We start from the raw sequence: 16,524 nt of genomic DNA on the forward strand, positions 1-16,524 counted from the left end.
TGTGAAGAATTCTGGTACCTCCCATTCTTTGGTGTGTACCGTCCACAGAAACCTGGGCAGATCAGAGTAGTGATCGACTCCAGCACCCAGTTCCAGGGCTTCTTACTGAACAAGGCTTTCCTCATCGGCCCGGACCTGACCAACAGGCTGGTCAGAGGTCTCCTCTGCTTCAGAAAGGAAGGCATAGCTGTCATGGCTGACATCCAACAAATGTTCTACTTCTTTCTCATGAGAGAAGACCACCGTAACTATCTGCGCATCTTATGGTACAGTGACAAGCAGACATCCAGGAATACTGCATGAAATGGACCATCCCCTGCTATTGCAAACTATGGACCGTACCAAACTGCAAAGATTGTAGAAGAGAAGTTTAGATAAGATGTGCACCAATTTATTGAAAGAGACTTTTACATGGATGATGGACTGAAGTCTGTACTCACTCCAGATGAGGCTATCAACCTGCTGAAGATTGCCTCAACTTGGGTTTCGTCTTTGGAAAAGCCAAGCTGTCACCACTCCAAGGACACTTCATGCCAAGGCTTGAGCTGTGTGGCGCCATGCTGGCAGTAGAACTGTCAGAGTTGATAGAAAAGGAATTGGGCCTCCAATTTGAGAGTGTGACCTTTTACACAGACAGAAAGGTTATACACAATGATAAAAGAAGGTTCTATGTGTATGTGAGCAACAGGGTGGAGCGTATTAAGAAGGCCAACGCAGCTGGAACATGCAACATGGCAATATGTTCCTCCCAACCAAAATCCAGCAACCAAGCAACACGCTCTGTTACAGCATCTCAGCTTGCTGAGGCAACTTGACTAAAGGGCGCCAAGTTCCTCCTACATTCAGACTACTTAGCAGAGACCGAGGAGGCTGACTACGAACTCTTATCCCTGGACCAGGATGCTGATGTTCGGACGGAGGTCTCTAAAGAAAACAGGTCAAGGCAGAGCGACGTCTGGGAACACGATGTTTCCAACAATTCTCCACCTAGACATTGCCCGTTCAGGGCATCACACACATCATACACTTTGTGTGTCACTGGGATGAAGGGCCAACCTCGTCAGAGGAGCCCTGCTTTTGCATTTATTTATTTGTATGCCGCCCAATACCCGTAGGTACAATATAAAAAGCACAAAACACATGATAAACATAATCAAAACGTCTCTGTGTGTTTTATGTATTTTGTTTCTATTATATACCTTGATGCTGCGAACTGCCCCGAGATCTTTAAGACGAAGCGCGGTATACAAATGTAACGAATAAATGAAAAATATAACAATATATTGAGTAAGGCAGCAAGGCATACGTCTTAAGTGCATATTTTTTTATTTTTACGTCAACCTACGTGTTTGCCCTTGACGTGTCCAGTACTGTATTAAACGCAGCGGAGGAATAATAAAAAGGAAGATGATAGTTAATAGGTAAACAACCTGTTCCAAGCATAGTTGTTGTTTTGCTTTCGTTTTTAAATGCATGGATGGCGTGTATACCTGATGCCATTTTTTTAATTAAAAAACAACGACGACGACGCTTGTGACAGGTTGTACCTTAATAGATTGTATAATTAAATTTGATTTTTGAGGGAAGGAAAAAAAAAATATGCCTGAGGGAGGTCAAAAGCTACCGGTGTAACACCAGGGCTCAGCTTGGGCGAAGGGAGAGCGCGAGAGCGGCGACGCCTCCGCCTCCGCCTCCGGGCTCCTCCGTTTTGTGCCGTGAGGTGAGGCGCTCTCGGTGAGGGAGGGCCTGGCTCCGCCTCCCGCTGGCGCCTCCCACTCCCCGCCCGCTACAAGCCTCTCTCCGCCGCCGGCTCCAGCCTCGGCCGCGACCACAGAGGAGGAGGAAAGGGGAGGCGAGGGAGGAGGACAAGAAAGAGGAGGAAGCGGGGGAGGGAAAAGGAGGGTGTTTATGAGGCGCCCTCGGAGGCCGGCTCTTCATTCATGCGGCGGCGGCGTCGGAGCCGAGGAGAGGCGCGCACGGAGCGAGAGAGAGGCGACTGAGGGAGAGGGAGGAGGAGCCGCCGCCGCAGCTCCACAGCCAGCAGCAGCAGCAGGAGCAGCCTCAGTGCGCCGCCGCCTGCCTCAGCCCTCCCGCTCCTCCTCAGCCGGGCTGCCCTCCTCCTCCTCCTCCCGCGAAAGGCGGCGGGGGCGCGGCGGGGCCGGACCATGCGGTGGCAGCGGAGCCCTCGGAGGCCCTGGAGGCTCCCTCGGCGCTCGCTGCTGGCCGCCCTCTTCTTCTTCTCGCTCTCCTCTTCCTTCCTCTACTTCGTCTATGTGGCGCCCGGCATCGGTGAGGAGAAGGGCGAGGGAGAATCCGTGAGGGAAACGAGGGTGGTGGTGGTGGGGAGCGCGCGCGCGCGCGGGCGCGTTCTCGAGGGCCGCCCTCCCGGCCAGTCGCCTCAGGACCTGAAAGTGACCGTGTGGGGGGGGGGATAAAATGGGGTGACGGCTGCTTCATATATATGGGGGGGGGAGAGCCCCAAGATGGAGAGCCTCCCCTGTGAGGAGAAGCAGTGTGTGTGTGTGGGGGGGTCGCCTCTTCATCCCCCCCCTCGCCTGAGTGGGTGGGTGTTTTATTTTTTTGAGGAAAGGCGAGGAGGGTTCTCCCCCCCTCCCACAACCACTTCCCTCCTAACGGTCGGGAAAGGGGAGGGGGCGAGCCGGATGTTTAGGGGTGCTGCTGCTGCTGCCGGGCGGGAGGTGATGTGGAGCGAACAGCCCCCCCCCCAATGCTGCTCAGGCCCGGCTGACAAGCTGCGTGGTCTCGACTGCCGCAGCCTTGGGGCGGGATCTCAGGCATTCCCCCCCCCCCCGCCCCCACAGCCATATCTCGCCCCCTCCCCTCCAAAGGTGTGTGCCTTGAGATTTGTGTGTAAAACAGCACATTTTCGTAGCCTGCAGCCCCACCCCACAATATTATATGCAAATACAGGAACTTCGAGAGGATACCCCTAACCCAACTCCACACACACACGCACTGACCCCCCCCCCGCCGCCGCCTGGCTTGGGCCTGGCTAGTTTCCCCCGTCTCCAATACACCTCGCCACCCGCTTTTCCCGCCCTCGCCTCTCGCCCTCCCCGGTTCCGTTCTAAGAATCCGAGGCATTCATTCCCTCTCCTTTGCTCCCGCATAGGAAAAGGGGGGGGGGGGGTTGAGGTATACTTTGCGTTGTTGTAGCGTGTCTCTGGTGTGCATCTATATTGCAGCATGTCCACAGTGTTATTCCTCTTTATAAAACATAAAGTCCGTGCGTTTTGGACACACTTGCAAGTATTATTTTTTTTAGGCTTTTCGTTAATTTGTGGGTTCGGTATATCCCTGTGTGTGCTTTAAGAATAGTCTTTTGACACCAGTTCCTCCCTCCTGGCTATGAATTATCTCTTCCTTCATCTGTGTTCGTTCTCTCTCTCTCTCTCTCTCTCTCTCTCTCTCTCTCTCTCTCTCCCTCCCTCTCTCTCCCTCCCTCCCTCCCTCCCTCCCTCCCCACCCCCCCTTTGTATCCTGACCTTGACTAATTCACCATTTTATCCTCTCCCCTTCTACATACAAACAAGGAAGGTGTTAGGTATATTTTCATGGGAGGTTGTGAAGAGTGATTGAGTGTAGATTTCCTCTTCCTTTCCTCCTGTAATCTGGGCATTGGTGTCTCTTTTAAAAAGGCATAATGGAGGGAATTGGTCTGGTTGGCTAGGACCTCCGCCTGAGTAATTCCCAAATGGATATGTTAAAAAGCATAGGTAAAACTTGCAGGTTGGGCCTTCCAGGTAGAGATTTGGCAGCAGGTTCAAATGCTTGGTGGTGATCGTAAAAAGCATTGAATGAATAATTAGTGATGTTGGTTGCCTCACTCCTAAATACCATAAGGTACTGCTGTTTATGTAGTTAAGCTCATATTCTGCTGGTTGTTAAATACCTATTATTAAACATCTATTATAAGGGACATTTTTCTGTTCACTTAAGCAAAAATTACTGCAGTTCATCTAATTGCTATCTCCTTGCAGATTTTACTTTCTGTGCTGTCATGTTTGTGGTCTTTTTATGTCTGGTGAGAGTGAAACAAAGTTTTATTATACTTTCGATCACCTGCCACATTGCTACTGTTACTGTCTAATGGAGTTTGGGATCAGATCATTCCTCTTGAGAATAACAGTATTTACTTAGGTCTTGGCTGTGTTTGAATTTACATACAATTAGGAAATTTGAGGGATACTTTGGATGGTTTTGCAGTAAGAATGTATTCATTTAATGCTAGATAGCAATTTCTTTTATATCACAGAAATGGTTCGCTGAGTATGTGAATGTTCCTGTATACAAGCTTTAGGACAGAATTTTGGTATTATTTCAGTTAGATACCATAATCTGACCCGTTTAAATTGGTATTTCCCAAAGTGGTTGATGGTACTGTGCAGGGGATGAATAAAGATCTAGGGGCTGAAAAAGGCTCTTTGGGTGGGAAAGAAATTCACAACATAGTTTGAAAAAAATAGGAACTATGAGCTTCAGAAGTAAAGGGCATGGGAATATATACAGAGTGCCCTTCCCTTGCCAGTGAGGAGTCTCAGCATTTAATAAGGTGGTTCCAGATTATAATAGTATTCCTTATATTGTACATTTTATGCTTCCTAATAGTGGTGATTGATTAAAAGGTGTTTGCTTACTGATATTTCTTGACCTGATTTCATATATATTAAGATTTTAGGTTGGGGTCAATGACAATTTTATATGCTCATAAATGGGTCAGTGAACTCAGAAGTTTGGGAAATATATATATAAATAAACAGTTACCTCAAGGCAGTAACAGCCTAGAAATCCTTATGTTAGTATCCTGATATGACATATCTGGACACATGGAGAAGAAATGGCTTCTACCTCATGATCAAATTCTTTAAAAACATTTCTTTATTACTGTAGTGCTTTCCAAGGAATTTTCAGGTTTATGTTCCCCTTATAATGTTGGGTGCAAACTTTAGTAATATTTAATTTCTAATGTGATTGAATACTGATTTTGTACCTTCCCTGCAGTATGAAGCCTGTCATTTGTAACATGTAATATTCATTTATTGTACGATGAGGCACCTGACCCTTAAAACAATGTAATAAACCTAGCTTTTTGAACCTAAAGGCTTCAGTTAGTGTGGTGCAATCCTAACCCTCAGATTTGCTAGCTGGGAGATGTTAGGATGTGGCACTTCTCTCCCCCTTGCTCTCTTGCCCCTAATCAGCAACATAAATAACTTGTCCTGGCATATCTACTTACCATGAGGAGAAACCCTCTGGCAAAAGTTATGCTGGTGTAAAGAGTGGGGAATGGGCATGTTACAGGTGAGGAGAGGGATAAACAAAGTTACATGTCGTCCTAAATTCATTCTCTGGTCCCAAGCGCTTCACCAAAAATGCCAACATAAATTAAACACCCAATTGAAGGCATTGGAAAGGCAAAAAATGGTGAACACTGCCTCCCACACTCCTACAACCCCAATCCCTGGCCAGCAACAGTTAAGATATAGCTTCACCTATAGAGGAGATGGCAGGCATATCTGCCAGTTTAATGTCACACAGAGTAGCTAGCTTAAATGTCAGTTGATACTGAATGCATTAGTCATTGGTTACTTTAAGTAAACTAGTGATACTGCAGTTGCAGAAACCTAAGAATGAATTTATTGCTTGTTAAGAGTAGTTTGAAAACAATCTGAATCACTGTGCCTTGCACTCAGTAAAGTGTTAGAGCCACTGAAACTTGATGGCAAGCAGTTCAATTTAGCAAGGTTGTGATTTTTCTTCCCAGTTTGCATAGGCCATGTAAGTTATCAGTTTGCGTAACTATCAGGAAATTGTTTTTTATTAATGTGCACTGAAAATAATTAGTTTTTTAAAAATAAAAAACACCTTTTTTACAGCAATCTAATAATAAACACTTCATAATAGTCATACTTGGCAAAGGAAATAACCAAACAGTCTAATATCTGCTATAAAACCAACACTTTTAACAACAACACACCTGCCTAACTATATCTATTTTAAAAAATATATTGGCACTTTTAAAATGTCCCTGGTGTAGATCTCAGATGGCAAGACATTCTGTAAGCATAGTACCAACACTGAAAAGTCTTTATTATATGGTAAAGGCAATCTTATCCCAGAGAGGCAACACCAGGAAGACTTGATTGTTAGCATTGCCTCACATATTGTGTTAAATGAACATTAAGTCCTGTATGCATTATTCTTTCAGTACATATTTGCATTTGGTAGTAAACATTGAATACACTGACACTTTTGGAAAAGCATACATAGGACTGGGCTATTAATCTTGTTCTTATAGCTTCAAAAATGTAATGTGAGATGTGTTCAACAGTCCACACTATTGAATTCACCAACTTGCCACTGTTCAGTGCATTAGTGAGATCACCTACCATTCTCATGAGTGTGAAGAAGAATGGGGTAATCTTGTTTACCTCAGACATACTCTCAGGGGGTCTGGGAAGGCAATATGTCCCCCAATCAACTTGGATCGTAGGTGGATATCCTACCCCATAGCTGCACAGGTCCTTGGAAGCTCTCCACTGAAGACATCAACATTTTCTAGGGAGAGGGTTGGGGCAGTGCTGAATTCTAATTTGGGTTGACTATCAATGGTGTCTAAATTATAGACACATCTGTTACATATATGGAAGAGCAATTCCTTTCATAGTAACTACATTTTCCTACAGTATCATAAGATAGTTCAACTCTCTGTCCCATGGTTTTATTTTAGATGTGTTGTCCTTAGAGACACTCCTATTCATTAAAAGTTTTGTCTTGCTTTTCTTAATATAATTTTCAATATTGATGCTGCTGCTGGCAGTGAGCTTTGGCTGCCTCAGGCTATGTACTTTGAGGCAAAGTCAGTTCTAGTAGGGGAAATATATCACAGGGATATTTCCACGGTCACAAACAAAATGTGATGCATGGAGTCTGTAAGCTTGTTTTTAAAATACCACAAAATGTTGTTCTTACTGCAATAGAGTAATATGGTTACTCTCTGGAATTAGTGCTGCAGTAGACATTTCAGAGTCCTGAAATGGATAAGCAAAATAATTCATGATGGCAAAATAACTAAGTTTAATAGCTAACTCACATCATGTGTTTTCCAAAGTTTACATCTAGAATTGGAGCTTGAAGGGAGCTGAAGGGGATTCTCCCCCATTAAATAGAATATGATGTGCTTAAAGCAGGACTATACAATGTATGAATTGCAAGCCAAATGCTGCCCATGAACTATATATTGCGGCTTGCATGTCTGCATTTTCTGCAAAGCAGGTTTGTATTTATAGGTTTAATGGTGTACTGTACTGTGCTTAGCAACTTGGTAGAGCACAAATTCTTCTTTTAATGAGAATGTCTTGCGACTGAGATCCTTAAGAGCAGGCAGCGCAAGACAGTATTGGGCAAGGAGTAGACGGCATTGGGCTAGATAGACCAATTGTTTAAGGTCGTTTCCTATGTTCAGGGTAGCTTAAAATGTTATTGAAAAATGCCAACCCAAGCCTTGAGAGCTGCGGGGGAAGCCCTTCTCATAGTCCAGTTAATAAGTGTAGCACACTGGCAGTAATTTGGAACAGCGAGTTCTCTGTACAGTGGTACCTCAGGTTAAGAACTTAATTCGTTCTGGAGGTCCGTTCTTAACCTGAAACTGTTCTTAACCTGAGGTACCACTTTAGCTAATGGGGCCTCCCGCTGCTGCCACAGCGCCATTTCTGTTCTCATTATGAAGCAAAGTTCTTAACCTGAGGTACTATTTCTGGGTTAGCGGAGTCTGTAACCTGAAGTGTTTGTAACCTGAAGCATCTGTAACCCGAGGTACCACTGTAGTAGTACCCTGGTTGTGGAATTCCTGCCCAAAAGAAATGTATTTGTCCCCTACATTGACAGGTTTCTGCTGCCAAATGTTGCTCTCTCCTTCAAACTTTTGGGAGTTAAATATATTTTTAGAGTGCAGCCATTGGTATGTTGTTATTGCTGCACTGAATTTGTTTATGATTGTAAATTGCTTTCATATGATCTTTTGTTAGTAATTTTTGTGTGACAGATGCATCTTTAAGGAACTATTTTATCACCCATCCAAATGGATGAAAAGTAGGTTAAATTGCAACCAATAACAACTTTCTTCACATGTACCACTTAACAATGAATTTTCTTTTTTATATATACATTTTTTAGATGTCTTAAATATGTTTTAAAAATTGTTTTATTGTTTGCTGCCCTGGGCTCCTTTGAGTAACTAAGTGGGTGCCCTTCTTTGTGTGTTCCTGCCAGGTTAGTACAGGTGGTTAAGACCTTTTCAGTTTTGGCACCCCAGAACAGAATGACTTCCACAGGGAGCTCACAGTGCCTACTTTCAATGTACTTGTGCCCTAGGTGTTCAAGTTATTTCCCCATGCCTTCTAAAGGCAATAGATTAAAAAAAATAATTTTTTTCTACCCTGCACTTCATGTTTGTTTTTTAAAAGCTCCATCGTGTTTTTATTACCCAATGCATGTTTTTACTTTAGTCTCATTCTGCAAGCTCTAACAACTTTGTGAAATATTGAAAATAAATAAAAAGCACCAGACTCCCCCCCCCCCCACTTGTGATCATTTAGTGGATCAGGGAAGAGGGTCTTGTCTTCAAGCTGGGGATTGGCCTAATCAGCTGGGTTTTCTCTTGGACCCTAATCCTTTCTTACAAATTATTTCAAGCTTGCAATCCTGCTTGAACTGTGTTAATGTGAACTGAATACAGTTCATGCAATTGCTGACTGGGAATGTGTAATGCAAACTATTTTCCTAGCTTGATACGTAGATTTCAGAAAGAGAGAGAACTCACTTGTAGTTAGGAAACCTTTGGCTGGCTTTGAGAAATATCATAGTCTTAGTAGGCTACAAAGCACACTGTTATAAACATTAGCTCCTAACAGGTATACTTCTCAGGGTCTCACTAGACAAACAGTTGTCAGCTGTATACACTAATTTTCTACCAAAGTTTGGACTAGTTAAATTTTATCTTAAGAGAACAAACTTGTTCCATTGCTCCCTTGTCTTTCTCAGTCTAAAGCCAAGCCTGGTTTCTGTACTCAGGTGGTATTGGCAGTACATAAGGGCTACAGCTATTTCATATACAGTCATACCTCCTGTTATGTTTGCTTCATGTTACATATTTTCAGGTTGCGTCCCGCGGCGACCCAGAAGTACCTGAAAGGGTTACTTCCGGGTTTCGCCGCTTGCGCATGCACAGTAGCTGCTAAGCTGCAGGTTTTTTTACATGCTGGTCATTGTTTGACAATATTCTGGTTATCAGAAAATCTTACTAAGTGAATTAGAAAAAGTTTCTCACGTGGACCACATCCTCCTTTTTTATCACATGTATTTAGATTCCCAGTGGAATACCTGGCATGGCACTTTGAGGATAAAGTCATTCAGCTTTGTAGTTCCTTAGGCTTAGATAACACTGTTGTGGCAACTCCAGTTGAAGTTTCCAATGCAGCTCCTCCCCAGTGGGATAAATTTCAGTTCATGCAGCCTTGTGATACTGATAGCACTCCCAAAATGATGTAACCAGATTCTTGCTCTCTTGACCCTTGCCTCAGTTGGGTGGGGTTGACTTAATGGGTCTAGGGTGTGCTGAATGCATGTTTACATGATGGAGTTGTCCCTCCTGCACCCACTCAGAAGCACACCTTGAATCCTGTAGGCCACAACAGCTCCTGCATTCTACATACAGGCAACAGGGTGGCTGCCTGTGTCTGTTTCAGGAAATGGTGAACATCTACCAGGCCAGCCAGTATGCATGGTGACCATTACACATTTCACTTTTGTAAGCAAGTGCAGCTAATTTTTCACCACTTGAGCCATATAACACTGCTGCTGTTTTCATTTCCTGACTTACAGGGACATATGAAAAATTGTCTTTCACTAGTTGACTCCAGTGCTGTTTCCCAGCAGGGTTCTATCCCACAATTTGAAAAGAGTCAGCTCTTCAAAAGCTTGGGCTGCAGTTTATCATAAGAAAAAAAATCTGGGGCTCATTCTTATCTCTATGAAGAATAATGGGTTTTAAAAAATGGAAATACATATGTATACAGCTACAGAATGCATGAAAATGTAACTGTAATCATGACCTGATGTCATATTCATGCAAATTGTATCTTTGTACATTATGCAAACTGGCTGCAGACTTTTGTATATTTTACTCTGGTAGTGAGTGATAGGCAGATCTATAAATATAAGATCTTTCTAAGCTGTGTTTCTGATCTTGCAGTGTTTTTGGACTAGCTTCTTGCCTGTGAGGAGGGGATCCTTCCTGGATCGGATCAAGAAATATGGATAGTTAGGCCTTCCTTATTTTAAGACAAACCTATTATTATTAATAGCATTTATTCATCACTTATACATAAAATGTCTCATAGCAACTTGTAATTCAAAACCCATACATTATACAAAAAATTAAAAATTTAAAAGGAGATAAGACTAAAAGTGCTTATTCTGCAATAGCATAAAAAGGATGATAAACACCAGTATAGGCTTGGGTATCATTATACTGTATAACCCCAATTAAGAGCCAAATGTGTGGAAGAACAGGGACATCCTTGCCTGGCACCTCGAAGTTGATGATGAGGGTGCCAAGCAAATCTCTCTGGGGAGAATATTCCACAACTGGGGAGGCACCACTGAAAAGCCTGTCCTTAGGTTGCCACTTTCAACACCCATCTCAGGGGGCACACAAAGAAGAGCCTAAATTGACAATTTCAGGGTCTAGGTAGGTTCATGTAGGGCAGGCATGTCCTAGGTCTGTCTTGAGGGCCTAATCCGGCCTGCTAGCTGGCCCCCATAGCAGGATATGTCTTGGGGTAAAATCCTAAAAATAGCTTAGCAACTGCAATCCTAAAAAAAGCTCATCAACTTTGGTTGGCCCTTTCACATGTTCACTTCATCAAATCTGGCCGTCTTTGAAAAAAGTTTGGACACCCCTGATATTGTAGGGAGAGGAGATCCCTATGGTATTGTGATCCAGAGCTGTATAAATGAGTAAAAATCAGCACTGTGAATTGAGGCAGAAAACTACAGTCGTACCTTGGTTTTCGAACAGAATGCATTCTGGAAGTCCGTTTGACTTCTGAAACATTTGGAAACCAAGACACAGCTTCCAAATGACTGCAGGAGCATTCTGCAGCCGAGCAGAAGTCGCGCCGGATGTTCGGCTTCAGAGTCAAAGTTCACAAACCTATTCCCGGGTTTGCAACATTTGAGTTCCAAGTTGTTTGTGAACTAAGCTGTTCAAAAACCAAGGTACAACTGTAATCAGAAGCTGATGCTTTCAGGCCAAGATTGGTCTTATAAAATTAGCCCTCCTGTTCCCAGTCAGCAGTCCGGCTGCTGAAGGCTGTACTAGCTATTATTTCCATCTTCAAAGGCAGCTTGGCATATAATGCAATGTAGTATTGGAAAACAATTGGAAATTGAAGTCCTTGCTGATCTCCAGCAAAATGTTTAGATCTACAAGTAGATCCCAATTTACTTTCTGCCTGTGCCTCATTATGCTACCAAATTTAACAAATAGTTTTATACTTAATATCTTCAATACAGTGGATCCACATTGCAGTGGTTAAAAATGCAGTTTACTATAAGGCCTTTAATTTAACGTGTCAATTTTCCTTAAAATCCCAAGTGTAGAGCATTCAAGTTTGAATGAAGGTGATCAATCCTCTAATATACACCCCTTCCACATGGTGTAAGTGACCTTGTATACTGTTGCTGACTGGACTTTGTATTCTTGGCTGCTGAATAGTGCATGATCTGCAAATCGTAGGGTCAGTCTTTAAATGGAATATTGCTTTGCTCCATAACTCCTCAGCTTTAATGGGTTTATTGCTCAAAGCAATGGGGCAGTGATAACATGTCATTCTGTTTAGAGCTTTGCTTCCAGATTAGTCTCTGTACGAAAGGAGTGGCTCTGGTGGTATTCATAAGGTTGAGGGAATAGTTCGCCTTTTCTGCTACTAAGCAAAGTTTGATAGAAGATCACCAAACCATGCAATATGTTTTCATTACAGTAACACTTAATAAACAACACGCCGTGTTTGCCTCCTCTTTTGGTGCAAACAAGTATTGTAGTGATCAGAATAGTTTGTTGCTAGGAGTAGTGCTAGTGTCAGCAACACAGAAGTTGGAGAGGTTCTCTTTTATGAAAGAGGTTTGTTTGCTTATTCTATATATGAGAGACTGGTAAACATGCATCTCTCTCTCTAAAAAAAGCCTTTTGCTGCTGCTGGAAAAACCATCTTGATACTATGCATGTCCAGTAACAGCTTTGACATTTTAACAGGTGGAGCTGTTTGCATCATTTAAATACAGAGAGAGGCCATATCTAGTGGTTGCATGTGCTCTTTCCTTTCTTCTGTTGCTCTGAATTTGACTTATATCCTGAGACATTTCTTCCCCTTTAGGTGGTGCAATGGGTCATTGTGTCTGGCTGTTAACCAGAAGATTGGTGGTTTAAGCCCAACCAGGGATAGCTGCATTGCAGAGGGTTGGACTAGATGACCTTTCTGGTCCCTTCCAACTCTTCAATTCTATGATTCTATGATTCCCCCTTCCATGTTATCTGAATAGGCTGTCTGACCTATGAACTGTACTTCTGGCTGTATTCCTCGCATATTGGCTTCTATGAGGCTAATCAAGATGTAACTGCTTGAACATTTGGACATTAATCCTGACTGAAAACAAATCAAGGAAGGATCTCAGAGGGCAATAAAGCCTTGCTTGTGTGTGAATCTTTTTTATACTGGATATGTTTATCTCTTATTTCAGTTTGACCCATAGCATCATTGAATTATTGAGTTTGAAGGGATCCTGAAGGTCAAGTCCACCCCCTGCAATGCATGAATTGCTGCACAGCGTTAATATTACAATATATTACCTGCCCTTCACCCTAAGGTTCCAGAGCAAGTTACAACAATTAAAGCACAATATCAAAAACAGTTTATAACAATTTTACATTTATGGAAGTAAAATGGGTCCTAAACGTATGCATCTCAGGTATGAAAAGCTGTTATAAAGAGGTGTGCCACACCTCTGTGGAGAGGGAGTTCCATAACTTGGGGAGCCCCATAACCTAGGAAGTGCCACAGAGAATGCCCTTTCTATAGTTAACAAAGCCCTTAAAAATGATAGTATTGAATGTAGAACTGTGTTTGGAATCTCACAAAAATCTATGCAATAGGGCATTTTAATATGGTTTGTGTGTCTTTATATTATATGTCACTGCTTTTTATGCATACAGATCTTGATGGGTGCAACTGTACATTCAGTTTTCTGAACACCTGGTCCTTTAAGTCTTGCTTGGATTCCTTGCAGTGGTAATTTTAAAGTGCTCTCTGTCAGTTCAGTCTATTCCGATCAGATTTAAATGAGACAGTGGTGAAAACATCTCTTGAAAATGCAAGGCTTGTAAATATTCTTTGGAAAATATGAGATTGAGCTATCACGTCGAACCTTCAGTTTTGACACAACCTAATATAATGGATCAATTTTATACATCCTTGGTGCTATTTCAACCTGTCACTGCCAGTTTGCTTGTTAACAGTGATTTTCTTCCTTGCTGCTGAATGGTGGCCATTTTGATGATAATATTGAATGTGGTTCATATCTTCTTTCTTATAGCCGAGTAAGATTGTCTTCCATGAATGTGGTCAAACATGTTGGAGCAGTGGTAGTAAAGGTGTTCAGAAATTTGTATTAAACATGAAGAAAGTCTAGTCCCTCACACCCAAACAATATATTACATTAAGAATATATTGCATCATTAGGCCAGTTACAGTTAATGTTTTATGCTTTTCATTCTTTGCAAAATCACACAACTTGTGTGGGTCACCCTCCCCCCCAAACTGGAAGTTTGTATGTTTGTTCTGCAGCGGGTGCCCAGGAGATTCCAAACACTGTTTATGGCATTAATAATGTTTAAAGACCACCTTGGATCCATCAGTTAAAGCAATAGAGACAGATTATATGAATCCGACACTGTGAGACTGAGGTTGAAATGGGAAATGAGAGTCTGAAATTCATTTGTAATTTGAGGTACCTTTCTCCTTGGGAGGTAATTCAACATGTAAAGCAGGATGGTCCACCGTATGGCCCAAGGACCACATGCAACCTGCAGTACCTTTTTTGGTGTGACTCAGCACCATTTGATGCCCCCTCAATCCTTGCACCACCTTCCCAAAGCTGGGTAAGCAAGGCATTGGGCTTTGGGAAGGAGGTGTGAGTGCTCTGATAGGGTCCCAGAGTCCTCTGACTTCCTTCCCAAAGCCTAGTTACCATTTCCCCCCAGCTTTGGGGAGGAGATGGGAGGGTTCTAGGACCATGCCAAAGCTTCATGCCTCCTTTCTGAAGCCCGCTGACCCTGCTTTCAGAAAGTAGCATGAGGATGGGGAGGAGGCATCAGATGTTGGTCTTGTTCACTCCCTCTTGCCTCATGTGACAAGGCAGTGGGCAGCCTGCAGGTTCTGTGTCAAAGTACTCTTTCAGTCGACTTGGTATGAAAAGTTGGCCACCCTGATATAAAGAGCATGCATTAAATTGATTATCAGCTTCAACAGAGAATTGGAAATCTAACTTGAAGCCAAACTAAATGTTACATGGGATATATGTGATTTTATTGCTAAACTGTGTTTTTGAAACATCCGGGAAGTGCTCTGAATTTGACCAGACATTGGCATCAGAGGATGGTGTGCTTTTCCCTACCTCTGGCTAAACTAACATCAGTTTTGAGGGAAAGGGTTTAGACTAGGGGGAAATGATATGGTGGGAAGTCTTAGATGTCCTCTCTCCCAGTGATGTGATTAAATTCTGACTTCCCCTCTGGTTCCCTTTAAAGTAAAAACAAAACAATGTCTCCTGCAAACATGTAGTTTAGTCTTCAATATAATAAGGCAGTATATTAAAGATAAACAAGTTGATAAAATTATTTTTTGTAACCTGTGGAAATACTATATCAAGAGAAAGGAATGAGTTTCTCCAGCAGTCCAAACACTGCTGTTTGCTTGTTGCCTTTTTCAGAAAGAAGGAATTTGGGTTTTTTAATCGATTTTTATTTGGAAGTTGTTCAGTGGTTGTCAGGGGATGCGTCAAGTTGGGTAAAGTGATAAAGCATGATGTTGCTAAGCTATATGTGTTTCTTTGGCATTCCCAAAAGTCTTTGACAATCCTGAAAAGAAAAAAAGCAACTTTTGATAATACTTCTAACCTGGTTAGCAAAGGTTTATGTAGGCAAAACACTAGACTTCTCAGTCTAGAATTATTCTTCAAATGGAACACAGTACTCAAGAGTAGTGCCTTCTACATCAATCTGATTGTTTGTGTCCTGAAAGACTTTGTGCAATATGTCTTAGAACCGCATTGATCACCTATAGCTGTATCACATTGATGTTTGTAACTCAAAGATGCCTGTTTCCTTTACATCCTCTTCTGACAGATCAGCTTCCTGTTGATGGCAAAAATGTTTTGTTATCTCCCTGAGTTCATTTTTAAAATCTTTAATCACATTTTTTTTTTACCTTATGAGTTCATAAGGCCGTCCAGTTCATTCTACACAGACTTCCTGCTCCTCCTTTTCATATAGACAATGCTGTCAGAGTTGATGCCATTAGCATTTTCCTGCTTTCTTTCCCAAGGTCACTGAATCCCGGAGTCCATATAGGAAGTCCACTTGCTATTTAACTCTGAAAGCTTTCTTTTTAGCACAGCTTTTCATAATCTCTTAGTATGTACGGTACATCTTAAATTTTTCTTGAACTTAATTCATTTTTGTCATAGCATTAAATCACACATAAGTTCCGGATGTGAGTTTCTGGCCACTTAATATGCTGCTGTGGCATAAAAGGCCATCTCTTCCACATGTTCCTCTGTTGTACAGCCATAAGTAGCAAAAGGGAATCATGTCAAGGCATTAGTAACTCTTACTTCAGCCATTTTCTACAATGGGATCTGAATACTGGTTTCCTGCTACGTTTGTTTAGTTGCATATGATGTTGTCTCCTTGTACACAAGAGACTTCAACTAATCTTAGAGTTGCATAAAGGGCTAATTGCTTATCCAAACAAGACATACATCATGTATGCAAGTTTTGACGTTGTGGAAACCAAAGGTAAAAAGATAGGGAATAAGAAGGCATGCATGGTGTCTATGTGATGTAACACTTTCCATTCTATTATAAAAAAAATCCATCAATTCATAAAAATAGAGTTATGAAACTTCATTGAGCTCATTTCATGCTTGTAAATGGTCACTTGCTTAATTGGTTCTAGGCAACTAAGCAGGGAAGCTTTACTAAAGCAGTTATTCTTTACTTTAGGCCACAAGTTATCAAGATAGGTATGTGGACAGGTGGACTACTGAAAACCTTCATAAGCTGGAAAATTTAGGATTTTATCCAACTAAGTTCTACTTAGAGTTGACTCATTTAAATTAAGAGGACTAAATCAGCATTAGTTTCAGTGGGTTTACCTTGGGGAT

General features: G+C 42.2%; 1 protein-coding gene across 2 annotated transcripts in view; it reads left to right on the top strand.

The window, feature by feature from the left end:
* The window catches only part of B4GALT5 (beta-1,4-galactosyltransferase 5), a 49,109-nt gene that overhangs the window by 1,090 nt on the left and 31,495 nt on the right, over positions 1–16,524 (top strand). Inside the window, exon 1 of one of the 2 annotated variants that reach the window (XM_081917152.1) lies at positions 1,847–2,289. The exons of the other annotated variant lie outside the window; for it this stretch is intronic. Coding sequence (XP_081773278.1) covers positions 2,166–2,289 — 124 coding nt within the window. The 5' untranslated portion in view covers positions 1,847–2,165. Of the gene's footprint in view, positions 1–1,846; positions 2,290–16,524 lie in introns of those variants that run through there. 2 annotated transcript variants of the gene reach the window in all.

The sequence above is a fragment of the Podarcis melisellensis genome (genome assembly GCF_964234715.1).
Source record: "Podarcis melisellensis genome assembly, chromosome: 6".
Lineage (NCBI taxonomy): Eukaryota > Metazoa > Chordata > Lepidosauria > Squamata > Lacertidae > Podarcis > Podarcis melisellensis.